This window comes from Chrysemys picta, chromosome 1 (assembly GCF_011386835.1).
Source record: "Chrysemys picta bellii isolate R12L10 chromosome 1, ASM1138683v2, whole genome shotgun sequence".
Classification (NCBI taxonomy): domain Eukaryota; kingdom Metazoa; phylum Chordata; order Testudines; family Emydidae; genus Chrysemys; species Chrysemys picta.
Window position 1 is genome coordinate 236,497,990 of NC_088791.1, and position 14,631 is coordinate 236,512,620.

At 47.2% G+C, this 14,631-nt stretch overlaps 1 protein-coding gene across 7 annotated transcripts in view; it reads right to left on the reverse strand.

Moving 5' to 3' along the window:
- MGAT4A (alpha-1,3-mannosyl-glycoprotein 4-beta-N-acetylglucosaminyltransferase A) overlaps positions 1-14,631 on the reverse strand; it is a 150,629-nt gene that overhangs the window by 7,655 nt on the left and 128,343 nt on the right. For 6 of the 7 annotated variants that reach the window (XM_024104418.3, XM_042840804.2, XM_005283221.5 and 3 more), the window contains one exon: positions 3,477-3,555. The exons of the other annotated variant lie outside the window; for it this stretch is intronic. In XM_024104418.3, coding sequence (XP_023960186.1) covers positions 3,477-3,555 — 79 coding nt within the window. The remainder of the gene's footprint in view (positions 1-3,476; positions 3,556-14,631) is intronic. 7 annotated transcript variants of the gene reach the window in all.

Consider the following 14,631-nt stretch of genomic DNA (forward strand, 5'->3'; position numbering starts at 1 on the left):
AAACTGAAGAAAGAAATGTGAACAGTCTAGTAATTGCATCCAGGGTCAGATGATCTAAATCCAAAGGCTCTACTCTGGGGAATTCCTGGTGATTAATCAAAAATGCTTGATAGGGTTATTCAGAATTAAAGTGGCCTTAATTCAATTTAGTTTAATTCACTTTGGAAGTGAATGTGGTTTAGCTAATTCTACTTCAAATTCACACCTTTAGTTAATTTGGATTAATTTTTCTGGATATCCATATGTAGACATGTCCTCAGGTCATAGAATCATAGAAGATTAGGGTTGGAAGAGACCTCAGGAGGTCATCTAGTCCAACCCCCTGCTCAAAGCAAGACCAACTAAATCATCCCAGCCAGGGCTTTGTCAAGCCGGGCCTTAAAAACCTCTAAGGAAGGAGATTCCACCACCTCCCTAGGCAACCCATTCCAGTGCTTCACCAGCCACTTAGTGAAATAGTTTTTCCTAATATCCAACCTAGACCTCCCGCACTACAACTTGAGACCATTGCTCCTTGTTCTGTCATCTGCCATCACTGAGAACAGCCTAGCTCCATCCTCTTTGGAACCCCGTTTCAGGTAGTTGAAGGCTGCTATCAAATCCCATCTCACTCTTTTCTTCTGCAGACTAAATAAGCCCAGTTCCCTCAGCCTCTCCTCCTAAGTCTTGTGCCCCAGCCCCCTAATAATTTTCGTTGCCCTCCGCTGGACTCTCTCCAATTTGTCCAAATCCTTTCTGTAGTAGGGGGCCCAAAACTGGACACAATACTCCAGATGTGGCATCACAGTGCCAAATAGAGGGGAATAATCACTTCCCTCAATCTGCTAGCAATGTTCCTACTAATGTAGCCTAATATTCCGTTAGCCATCTTGCAACAAGGGCACACTGTTGACTCATAGCCAGCTTCTCGTCCACTGTAATCCCCAGGTCCTTTTCTGAAGAACTGCCACTTTAGCCAGTCGAGCCCCAGCCTGTAGCGGTGCATGGGATTCTTCTGTCCTAAGTGCAAGACTCTGCCCTTGTCCTTGTTGAACCTCATCAGATTTATTTTGGCCCAATCCTCCATAAGAACATAAGAATGGTCATACTGGGTCAGACCAAAGGTTCATCCAGCCTAGTATCCTGTCTGCTGACAGTGGCCAATGCCAGGTGCCCCAGAGGGAGTGAACCTAACAGGTAATGATCAAGTGTTCTCTCTCCTGCCATCCATCTCCAGCCTCTGACAAACAGAGGCTAGGGACACCATTCCTTACTCATCCTGGCTAATAGCCATTAATAGACTTAACCTCCATGAATGTATCTAGTTCTCTTTTAAACCCTGTTATAGTCCTAGCCTTAACAATCTCCTCAGGCAAGGAGTTCCACAGGTTGACTGTGCGCTGTGTGAAGAACTTCCTTTTATTTGTTTTAAACCTGCTGCCCATTAATTTCATTTTGTGGCCCCTAGTCCTTATATTATGGGAACAAGTAAATAACTTTTCCTTATTCGCTTTCTCCACACCACTCATGATTTTATATACCTCCAATCTGTCTAGGTCACTCTGGACCCTACCTCTCCCCCCAGCTTAGTGTCATCCACGAACTTGCTGAGGGTGCAATCCATCCATCATCCAGATCATTAATGAAGATGTTGAACAAAACTGGCCCCAGGACCAGTCCCTGGGGCACTCTGCTGGATACCGGCTGCCAACTGGACATCGAGCTGTTGATCGCTACCCGTTGAGCCCAACCATCTAGCCAGCTTTCTATCCACCTTATAGTCCATTCATCCAATCCATACTTTTTTAACTTGCTGGCAAGAATACTGTGGGAGACTGTATCAAAAGCTTTGCTAAAGTCAAGATATATCACATCCACCGCTTTCAAACTTTTCAAACTTTTCTCTGCAATCACTAGGGCTAGAAAATTACTTTATTTTTTGTTTTCCTTTAAAAATGCTAATACCCTCATGTAATCACTTGACTCAAGAAACTAAGGATTTAAGAAAAACAACAAATATGGCAAGACACGCGATAAAAATCACAAGAGTTGGCAACATATTTTAATCCCTTTTATAGGCTTCTAGTTGTCTTTCTATACATCCTGGCCTTTATTTAGACATGTAAAAACAGTATGATGAAATGTAAACTGTATTAAAATTAATAATTTTAATAATGTTTAGAATTGTATACATGATAAATATATGGATTTTTTTAAAGAAAAATATTGTTGATGAAGCAACAAGAATCAAACATCAGGAGAAAGGGATATCAAAATACAATCTGACTTACAACACTGTTTACCTGCTCCTGTCTGAAATGTTTCCCATCTTTTCCAGCTGACCTCCAAGGTAAAACTAGTGAACTTAAATCAAATTAACTCTACCCGGTACAATGTAAATATGATGAGCCAAATTCAGGCCTAATTCCGGTACACCTCAATTTCATGCCTGTTTATGCCAGTTCTGAATTTGGCTAAAGATATTTCCATTGTGAAATTATGCAGCTCTCCAAATAATTTTTGCATTTTGAGCAGTTATTTCTTTTTTATAATTTCACTCTTGTAATGTATGTATGAACATCAATAAGTTTGGCCTCTCACAACACAAGAAAGTGGGGAGAGGAGAGTGGGTCTTGTTTTGATTAAAATTGCGAAGTAGTATCTCATGAGTGTTGAAGGTAGGATTTGTATAGGAATAAAGTAGGGGAGAGAGGAATACTAGCAAGATCACTGCTCTGATATCACTTTGAATCATCATATGTTAATCTTCCAGACACAATGGTCAGGGTTCTTCCAGCTGAAAATATCTGCATCAGATGTGTATCATTTGCAATGAGATCAGACACAAATACTTTAGATTACTCTTTTCATACCTACTGAAATAACCCTCTTTTTGAAGTAATGTCTTTTGGAATAGAAATTTTTGTGGTGAAAAAGACTAAAGATTCTCCTTTAGATACAGTGGTTAGAGTCTGACTTCAGACTGGAATTGACTTTATTCACTGCATTGCCATCTTGAGGTAAAATCCAGGTTGGTTGTGTGGAAGGAATAGAAAGTTTCAGACTCTGTTCTGGTAACTTGACCATTAAGATGCCAAAATATTTGCTTAGCTGGATTTGTGCAGGATCTTTAAGGCTGGACACTCAGTGGTTGAAAAATGAGGAAGTGGAGTGAAGCCAATTCCTCCAAAATCCAATTCTTTAAAATAAAATTAAAAAAAAAAAAAAAAGCAGCAGCTAAACAAATGTAGATGAGTAAACACTGTTCTCCTCCAGATTACCCATCTTCCTTTTACCAAGCTTTATTCTGAACGAAAGTCTCTGCTCTTTGTAAATAAGGTCTGTTTAAAGTAAAGAGGAATAAATGTGATGAGATAAGTGGTTTTCAATTCCAATAAAAGAGACACCCATATTTTCCCAATCCAATGATTTCATTAGAAATTAGGAGTTTTGCCTTTACTCTAATATAGAAAGGAGAGATATTAATGTATTCATACCTTAAAAGGCAGAACCTCTACTGTAGTATTTAGTAGAATATCTCCTGGATGCTCTGGATTGCCACTATGAAACAAGTATCTATAAATGCAAAAATTAAAAATAAATGGTCTGTACACTCAGTCACTGTTAGTTTAATAAGTAACATTAAACGACATTATGGAAATTACCCTGGTAGATGATCCCAGTACAACTATGAAAATCAACTGAAAATTAGTTTCATATATGAATGTACTGAAAAGCTCTGCTTTAATGAAAGATATTGAGTTTTTAAAAAGTGACCAGGCAAAGTTTTTTTCATAGGATTTACGTGGAAAATAGCCATATAGAGCTGGTCTTGACACCACAGGGTTATCCTGTGAGACAAAGGGGACTGGGAGGCAACAGGTTCAGGAAAATTGCATTTATTCTTAGCTCTGCTGCTGACCAGCTGTGTAACCATGGGCAATTCACATGGGCCCATTACATCCCATCTTGCCCATCTGCAAAACTAATACTAAATAACTTCTTTCATAACATACTTTGAGCTCTAGGGATGAAAAATGCTATATAGTAAATGCTAAATGTTATTGTCATCTATATGGAAATTTGCTGGTCATGGGAAAAGCTACTGAATAAGCGCTGACCAAGATCACAAATGCAATAACAAAGCTACATAGTTTATTAGCATAGTTGTATTTACATGTCTGTATTCCTAACTATATGTATTAATAAATATTAGTGTTTTAACATTTATATAGTGTTATGGCTCATCAAAGCTACAACCCCTTGATCACATATTATAAACAAACATACAAAAAAACAAATCCCCAAAATTAATGTAGTGCAATAGCCAGAAGCCACTTTCCCCCACCCTGGTTGTGGAACAGTTTCCCATTTATTATGGGGTTACGGAATTATTTATTACAAGAGAGAAAAACAAGGTATGTTAGGCAACAGCAGTACCTGTATGTATTTTACACACTAATTTTAGAGACCATATTGCGATGTGCATCACAACTTTGAAAAAAGAAAATAGAAAATTTCCCTGTAAACATGCATATTGGATGGAATATATTACATAAAAAAATGTTTATAGCACTTAAACCCTCATGTTTCAGGGCACAAGTAAACCACTAACCACTTGAGAAAAGGAATTCACTTCTCCCATGGGCAGGTTATTCCATAATTGCTTGTTATTAAGTTTCCTGGACCTTCCTCTGAAGGAGTTGGTACTGGACACTGTTAGAGACTGGACACTAACCCAGAAGGACCATTGGCTTAATTCAATATGGCAGTTTCTAGTCCTAAACCTAGTGGCAGACAGCTTTCTGGCCGAGAGGACTTAAAAGAGGAGCCCATGGACGATGGAACTCCCTACCACCAGAGACTTGGATGAGCCTGAGACTTGCTACTTTTAAGAGTCAAGACAGGACTGTCTCTTTGAGCAAGGCTCCCCCTAATAACAGAATGTTCCAGAATACAACAATGAAATGGAGGGAAAAGACAACAATTCCATTTTCAGAAAGTAGAGTAACAAGGTTGGGATGAACTGTGTGACAGAAATTACATTTTTAATTATGCCTATGACATCCGGTAATGGACACATTTCAAACAGACATTTGAAAACACACATTTGCAAGAACTCACTTTGCTAATAAAGAACACTCAATATAAATGGCTGCTAAATGTAGCATTAGTTATATTAGGAGAAAATTGGATGTTTCTCATCATTAATAAATATATTTATCTTCATGGTCAACATTTTTCCTCAGTGTAGGCTGTTTGAACTGTGGTTGCATTTATTAATTATACTTTTTTTTTAAATGATGGATTAATGTGATGATAAAAATAAATGTGTATGACATATATTAAGAGTAACTAATTGGAATTTTAATGCAAAGTTATGGGAGAATTCCAACGTAGGGATTCACAGACCAGGACACACCAACTCAAAGCAGCACCAGACCCTGCCAGAACAACAGATGCAAAACCTGCAGACATATCTCCACTGCTACAATGATCAACAACCCCCACAACATACCTTTCCAGATCTGTGGATCCTACATATGCCTGTCACAACATGTAGTACATCTCATCCAGTGCACTAAATGCCCCAATAACAACTAGTTAAAACCAGACAATCACTACGCCCTCAAATGAACTCACACAGGAAAATATAAAAGACAATTACACCCTATTACCTGTGGGTGAACACTTTTCACAAAGCAATCACTCTATATCAATCTGCATCCTCAAAGAAAACCTGCACAACACATTCAAAAGATGAGCATGGGAGCTTAAATTCATAACACTGTTAGACAATAAAAATCACAGACTGAACAGAGACACTGGATTTATAGCTTATTACAACAATCTGTAACCCAGCTAAACCCCTCTTTTTATCCTGTGACTGGCCACTTCACCTTGAATGATCCCTTACAATATGTGCTAACTACTTATGTATGATCTCTGTCTGGTTCTTTGATTGTTTCTGTCTGTTACATAATTAATTTGCTAGGTATAAATCAATTAAGGTGGTGGGGTATGATTGGTTAAATAATTGTTTTACAATATGTACAATATGTTTTATAATATGTTAGGTTAAAATTGTTTTAGTAATATTTTAATAAAATGATTGGTTAAGGTACAACTAACCAAGACTCAAGTTTCACTATATAAACTTGTCAACTGTCCGAAATGGGCCATCTTGATTATCACTACAAAAGTTTTTTTTCTCCTGCTGATAATAGCTCATCTTAATTAATTAGCCTCGTAGAGTTGGTATGGCAACTTCCACCTTTTCATGTTCTCTGTATATATTGTGACAGGGTCAGGCCAGATGGCTACAAGAGAGTGGTCGAAGGTAGATACATTAGTTCTTCTTCGAGTGCTTGCTCATATCCATTCCATTAGGTGTGTGCGCGCCGCGTGCACGATCGTCGGAAGATTTTTACCCTAGCAACACCGGCGGGTCGGCTGTGGAGCCCCCTAGAGTGGCGCCTTCATGGCGCTGAATATATACCCCAGCCGACCCGGCGCCCCCTCAGTTCCTTCTTACCGCCCCTGACGGTCGTTGGAACTGTGGAGCGCTGCTTAGCTGTTCTCCACTCTCCCTAGCTTACTTCATTATTCGTAGTTATAGTTATAGTTATAGTCCTAGTGTGGTAGTTTTAAAAGTTGTCTAGTTGTTTTAATAGTTCAGGGGATTAAGGGGGTCGTCTCCCCCTTTCTCCCCCGGCCGCGGGGCCGGGCTCATGCCCAACGCTCCCGGCTTCAAGCTGTGCGCCTCCTGCGCTAAGCCTATGCCCACGAGCGACCCGCACGACTCCTGTCTGAAGTGCCTGGGAGAGTCCCATCAAACAGATAAGTGCAAGATCTGTAAGGCCTTCAGACCAAGGACCAAGAAGGAGCGGGACTTTCGGCTCCGGCAACTCCTGATGGAGGCGGCACTTACTCCGGACGCTCCATCCACAAGTCAAGCCCCGGCACCTTGCGCCTCGGTGCGCAGTGCCCCGGCGGCACCGGCCATGACGACCACGCGAGTGGCGTCAGATGAGCCTTCCCGGCACCGGACCTCGTCGGCACCGCAAGCACGGCAAGTGCCTCGGCGCCGGTCATTATCCCCAGGGCATAAGAAAGCCCATAAGACGGGGACCTCCGTGCCGAAGACGCTGGCTCCCCCAGTGCCGGGGGTAGAGCCGCGTACGCCGGTGGAGCACCGGAAACAGGTGCCTCCAGCACCGTCGACTCCGGCACCGAGGCCGTTGAGTCCGGTGCAGACGGCGTCTCCACCGAGGCCGGCGGTGATACAGTGCCTCCCGTCGACGCCAGAGACCTTCGCGGCGGCGAGAGACTTAATAGCTCTCACGGAGCCGGCACCGCCTCAACCACCGGCACCGACGGCACCGTTGACTCGCCCGGTCCAGTCGAGGGGGAAACCTGCCTTGATGCGCCCTCCATCACAAGGGCTGGAACCTCGGCACCGATCCAGGTCCCGAAGCAGGTCCCCACGCCGCTCGCAGTCCCGGCACCGAGTACCGTCTCGGCACCGGTCGTACTCGCGGCCAAGATCTTCTTCGCGGCACCGCTCTACGTCTCGGCACCGCTATGATCGTCGGCACCGATCAACGTCGAGACGTAGTTCTCGGCACCGCCACGGTCGACGCTCGACGTCGAGGGGCCGCTCCCGGCACCGGGCATACTCCAGGTCCTCGTCGAGGTCCAGATCCGACTCCCGGCACCGACGAGGTCATCGGCACCGATCGCGGTCCCGGCACCGATCGCCGGCACCGCGCAGAGATAGGTCATCTCCAGACCGGCACCGTGCGGCACCACAGCCCACGGGGCTCGTTTCATCTCTCTCGGCACCGCCATGGCCGTCAAGATCGGTGTCTCGCTCCTCGGAGGACCTGTCGAGATCGGCATATCCCCCTCAAGGGCAAGCCGAGGAACGAAACTTGGGCCATTGGCAGGAGATGGCAGAGGACCACTCTCATGGACCATCTCACTGGTCGTTTTGGACCCCGTGGGCGTACCATCAGGCGCAAGGGGCTCCAATAGCTTCGACCTCTCGCTCGGGTCACTCCGTTAGAAGGGCCCCGGAGTCCACCATCTCTCGGCCTCCGCCAGGGGGCATGGAGGCTTCAGTGTCCACACCACCCGACACCATGGACCCAAGTGCAGGTGATGCCCCGGCCCAAGAGCAGGGGGATCAGGACCCCCCCTTGGATCCAGTGCCACCGGAGGCATCCTCTTCCTCCTCTCCGGATGAGGCAGTGGCGGGCACTTCCTGTACGGGTCCCCCTCCGATAGATCTTCGGGCTCACCAGGATCTCCTGCGTAGGATGGCCCGTAATATGGACCTACAGGTGGAGGAGATAGTGGAGGTTCACGACCCGATCGTGAATATCCTTGGAGCAGATGCCCCATCGAGGGTGGCGTTACCTCTGATCCGCACGATCCAAACAAATGCGGATACGATATGGCAAACTCCTGCCTCCATTCCACCCACAGCGAGAGGGGTGGAAAGAAAATACTTTGTCCCGTCTAAGGACTGTGGGTACTTGTATACCCACCCCCAACCGTGTTCACTGGTGGTGGAATCAGTGAATGCACGAGAGCGCCACGGCCAGCAGGCTGCAGCGCCTAAATCAAAAGAGGCTAAGCGGCTCGATCTGTTTGGCCGCAAGGTTTACTCAGCCGGAGGGCTACAACTTAGAGCGGCGAACCAACAGGCGCTACTGAGCCGCTACAATTTCAACTCCTGGAACTCTATGGGGAAGTTTAAGGAGTTGATTCCCCAAGAGTCCAGGGAGGAGTTTGGAGCCATGGTAGAGGAGGGCAAGAAGGTGGCTCGGACCTCCTTGCAAGCCTCCTTGGACATTGCAGACTCAGCGGCGAGGACCCTGGCTTCGGGTGTCGCTATGCGCAGGATCTCCTGGCTTCAGGTTTCGGGTTTGCCTCCGGAGCTGCAGCAAACCCTACAAGATCTGCCTTTTGAGGGTCATGGATTGTTCTCAGATAAGACGGACTCTCGCCTGCAGAGCCTCAAGGACTCGAGAACAATCATGCGCTCCCTGGGGATGCATGTTGTGGGCCCCCAGCGCAGGCCGTTTAGGCTGCAGCCTCAGCGCTTCTACCCCCCCCCGCCTCGTCAGAGACAGGACTCGGCCCGGAGGCGAGGGCGAGGTGGTAGAAGAAGGTGGACCGGCCCTCAACCTGGCCAGAACCAGGGGCCACCTAGACCACCTTCAGGCCCCAGGCAGAACTTTTGAAGGTGCGGTCGAGGACGGCGCCCCAGTCATCCCCCAGGATCCAGCCCCCTCCTTTCGGGATCGCCTCTCCCACTTCCACCGTGCTTGGTCCCTTATAACTTCGGACCGTTGGGTCCTCCGCACGGTGGAGAGGGGATACGCTATCCAGTTTTCTTCATTTCCCCCCTCCTCCCCCCCTTCCCCGTCCCTCTTCAGGGACCCTTCTCACGAGCAACTTCTTATACAGGAAGTCTCTACGCTCCTCGCCATGGGGGCCATAGAGGAGGTTCCGGTGGATTTAAGGGGCAGGGGATTCTATTCCCGTTACTTCCTCATCCCCAAGTCCAAAGGAGGTCTGCGACCCATCTTGGACTTGCGCGGACTCAACAAATTCGTAGTAAAGTTGAAGTTCCGCATGGTCTCTCTGGGGGCCATTATCCCTTCCCTCGATCCTGGAGACTGGTTTGCCGCCCTCGACATGAAAGACGCATACTTTCACATTGCTATTTACCCGCCTCACAGACGCTTCCTCCGATTCGTGGTAAACAGGGTGCACTACCAATTTGCAGTCCTTCCCTTCGGCCTATCTTCGGCCCCACGGGTCTTCACGAAATGTATGGCTGTCGTGGCAGCGTACCTTCGTCGGCAAGGGATACAGGTGTTCCCGTACCTAGACGACTGGCTGGTACGCGGTCGCACCAAGGAACAAGTTCGCGATCACGTCCACATAATAGTGCGCACATTCAACAAGTTGGGTATCCTACTCAACAAGGACAAATCCACTCTAGAACCTACCCAGAGAATAGAATTCATCGGTGCGGTTCTAGACTCCAGACGCGCACAAGCCATCCTGCCAGACAATCGCTTTTGCACCATCACGAGCCTCATCCAAGGACTCAAGGCCTTCCCAACTACCACGGTGAGGTCGTGCCTTACCCTGCTGGGTCACATGGCTTCCTGCACGTACGTAACCAGGCATGCCAGACTTCGGCTTCGCCCACTCCAGACCTGGGTGTCATCAATATACCGCCCACATCGGGACAGCCTGAATATGGTGGTCACAATCCCGAACTCGGTCCTGACCTCCCTCACATGGTGGCTAGATCACAATGTGGTTTGCGAAGGGATGCCGTTTCACGCCCCACAACCCTCTCTGCACCTGGTCACAGACGCTTCATCTCTGGGTTGGGGCGCCCATCTCAACGAGCACCATACCCAGGGCCTGTGGACTGCACCTCAGCTAGCCCTACACATCAATGTTCGGGAACTGATGGCGGTGCGCCTGGCGTGCCAGGCATTTCTCAATCTCCTACGGGGCCGCTGTGTGTTAGTTCTCACCGACAACACCACGGCCATGTTTTACATCAACAAGCAAGGAGGAGCACGTTCGTCAATTCTATGCCAAGAGGCCATTCGCCTGTGGGACTTCTGCATCGCCCACTCAATCCATCTCACGGCATCGTTCCTCCCTGGAGTCCAGAACACTTTAGCGGACCGACTCAGCAGGTCCTTTCAAACGCACGAGTGGTCTATCCGTCCGGACATCATACATTCCGTCTTCCAGAAGTGGGGGTTTCCCCAGATAGACCTGTTTGCATCTCGAGACAACAGGAAGTGCCACGTGTTCTGCTCCCTGCAAGGTCGAGCCCCAGGCTCCCTCTCGGATGCGTTTCTCCTTCCCTGGAAAGACCACCTGTTTTATGCCTTCCCTCCGTTTCCTCTGGTCCACAAGGTACTGCTCAAATTGCGCAGAGATCAGGCACAGGTAATTCTGGTCGCTCCAGCGTGGCCGAGACAACATTGGTACACCACGCTGCTGGAACTCTCGGTTCAGACACCGATCCCGCTTCCGTTGTATCCGGATCTCATCACGCAGAACCACGGCCGGCTGCGTCACCCCGACCTGCAATCACTCCACCTCACGGCGTGGCTGCTCCATGGTTCACCCAGGCAGAGCAACAGTGTTCACACTCTGTCCAACAGATTCTGCTGAGCAGTAGGAAGCCTTCAACACGGACCACATACTTGGCCAAGTGGAAGCGGTTCTCCTGTTGGTGCGAACAACGAGCCACGTCCCCGTTGCACGCACCTATTCCTCTTATTTTGGAATATCTCCTCTCCCTAAAACAGCAAGGGTTGGCGATATCTTCAATTAGAGTTCACCTGGCCGCTATATCGGCCTTTCACCCAGGGGAACTCGCGTCCTCGGTATTCTCTAACCCGATGGTCGTTAGATTCCTCAAGGGCTTAGACCGGATGTACCCACAACAACGTCAACCCGTTCCGACGTGGGACCTCAACCTGGTTCTCTCCAAGCTCACAGGTCCTCCATTCGAGCCACTGGCCACCTGTTCACTTCTGTACCTGTCCTGGAAGACAGCCTTCCTCGTAGCCATCACCTCAGCAAGGCGCGTTTCTGAACTCAGGGCGCTTACATCCGAGCCCCCTTACACAGTTTTCCACAAGGATAAAGTGCAGCTTCGTCCACATCCTGCCTTTCTCCCTAAAGTGGTTTCTCCATTTCATATCAACCAGGATATATTTCTCCCGGTTTTTCACCCTAAACCACATGCTACTCGCCAGGATCAACGTTTGCATTCCCTGGACGTGCGAAGGGCCCTGGCCTTCTATATTGACCGCACAAAGCACTTTAGAAAGACGACGCAACTCTTCGTTGCAGTGGCCGACCGAATGAAAGGATCACCGGTCTCCTCACAACGCCTATCCTCCTGGATTACGTCTTGCATCCGGACTTGCTACGACCTGGCAGGTGTCTCAGTACCACACCTCACCGCTCACTCCACGAGGGCCCAAGCTTCCTCGACGGCTTTCCTGGCGCAAGTTCCGATCCAGGACATTTGTAGAGCTGCGGTTTGGTCGTCAGTCCACACGTTTACGGCTCACTATGCACTAGTGCAGCAGTCCAGGGACGATGCTGCCTTCGGATCAGCAGTTTTGCACACAGCAATGTCTCACTCCGACCCCACCACCTAAGTTGGGCTTGGGAGTCACCTAATGGAATGGATATGAGCAAGCACTCGAAGAAGAAAAGACGGTTACTCACCGTTGTAACTGTTGTTCTTCGAGATGTGTTGCTCATATCCATTCCAAACCCGCCCTCCGTCCCCACTGTCGGAGTAGCCGGCAAGAAGGAACTGAGGGGGCGCCGGGTCGGCTGGGGTATATATTCAGCGCCATGAAGGCGCCACTCTAGGGGGCTCCACAGCCGACCCGCCGGTGTTGCTAGGGTAAAAATCTTCCGACGATCGTGCACGCGGCGCGCACACACCTAATGGAATGGATATGAGCAACACATCTCGAAGAACAACAGTTACAACGGTGAGTAACCGTCTTTTCCAGGTTAAGCAGGTCCCTTTTCCCTGGGTAAGATAACAGGGCCTATTCCAGAACACTCAGGAACGTTTTAGAACTAATTAAGGCAGGCAGGCTAATTAGGACACCTGTAGCCAATTGGGAAGCTGTTAGAATTACTTAAGGCTAATCAGGACATCTGGTTTAAAAAGGCTCTCACTGCAGTTAGTGAGATGTGCATAAGGAGCTGGGAGTGAGAGGATATACTGCTGGAGAACTGAGGAGTACAAGCATTAACAGACATCAGGAGGAAGGTCCTGTGGTGAGGAAAAAGAAGGTGTTGGGAGGAGGCCATGGGGAAGTAGCCCAGGGAATTCTAGCTGTTGCACAGCTGTTCCAGAAGGCACTCTAGACAGCTGCAGTCCACAGGGCCCTGGGCTGGAACCTGGGGTAGAGGGTGGGCCTAGGTTCCCCCCAAACCTTCCAACTCCTGATCTAACACAGGAGGTTTCACTAGAGCGGAAGGTCTCTGGGCTGTTCCCTGACCCACATGGTGGATCAGCAGAAACTGCGGGGATTGTTCTTACTCTTTTTTCCCCCATATTGGCCAGTGATTAGGTTATCTGAGTGAACAGCAGATTTGAGCCACGAAAGTGGCCAAACTGAGGGCTACTGTGAATCTCTGAGGCAAGCAAAATCTGCCAATAAGCGCAGGACCCACCAAGGTAGAGAAGGAACTTTATCACTATCTATCTATATATCTATCTTCTTAATGTTCCATTGTATGCATCTGATGAAGTGGGCTGTAGCCCATGAAAGTTTATGCTCAAATTTGTTAGTCTCTAAGGTGCCACAAGTACTCCTGTTTTTTTTGCAGATACAGACTAACACGGCTGCTACCCTGAAACCTGTCACTATATAAACTGAGGTCCAAAAGGAAATTCTTTGGAACCAACTCCAGGACACAGCCCCAAGATTAGAGCTGCCAGACCTCAACAGCCTGCCAATCACAGAGTGCAAAATCTGGAGTTCCCCAGATTACCTGATCCTGACTGGCCAGCAGGAACAGTAAGTCTGCCTTATTGGGAGCGGTGAGCCTTGTATGCTTAGTGTGTGCATTCTGTTTTGGTGATTGTTAATAAATAGAGGTTAAGTAGGATATTACTGTGTAAGGCTTCTTCACTGGTAAAAGACCCCATAAATCCCTAAAAGATTAAGCCCTGAGTCCACAGGGAATGGGTGTTTACCTGGAGCCCACGGAGAAGTACAGCCCGGAGCCCATTGAGGGATAAAGTTAGATGCCTTTCGCCTGGAGATGTAGGAACTGGGAAAGGGTGGGGGTGCCTAAATCAACAGGGTTATGCCTTGAGCTTTAGGAACTAGGTAGAGGTGGAAGCCTTGAGCCCTAGGAACTAGGTAAAAACAGGTGCCCTAGAGTGTGTGTAATAGAGAATTTTGTGTGGGTAACATTTACAGACCTGAAGAATAGCTCCGTGTGACTTGAAAGTTTATCTTTCTCACTAACAAAAGTTGGTCCAATAAAAGATATTACCTCACCTACTTTGTCTCTCTAATATCCTGGGACCGACATGGCTACAACTATACTGCATACATTCCTTTTAACATTGAGTTTTCAACATGCATTGCGTGAATGAGAAACACCAGCATTTTTTACCACTAGGTGGTATAGCTATACTTGGGAATTTATTAAGGCCATTCATTTATATTAATAGAACACAGACTAGTTTCCTAAAATTAATGTCTATTTAACTGCGTATAGAAGTGATATCTAAATACACCTAGTTTAACAGGCTTTTGTTATTCTTAATGCATCTAAATAAATATGTAAAATCTATTAGCACTGAAGCGCTCATTTCAACTGAAATGTAAAGTAAGCACCATCCAACACACTACATATGCATCACCACTCAGTTAAAACTAGTTCAAGAATTATCACTTAACTAAAATTATGAAAAATCACTTCATTTACAATTTATTAAAATGTAATCAGACATAAAATTTCCAATTTGTCAGTGTTAAATATGTCTAGAGCTGGATAAGTAGTTGCCATTAATCCACATAATCTTTATCTGCAAGAAATTATTTTTTT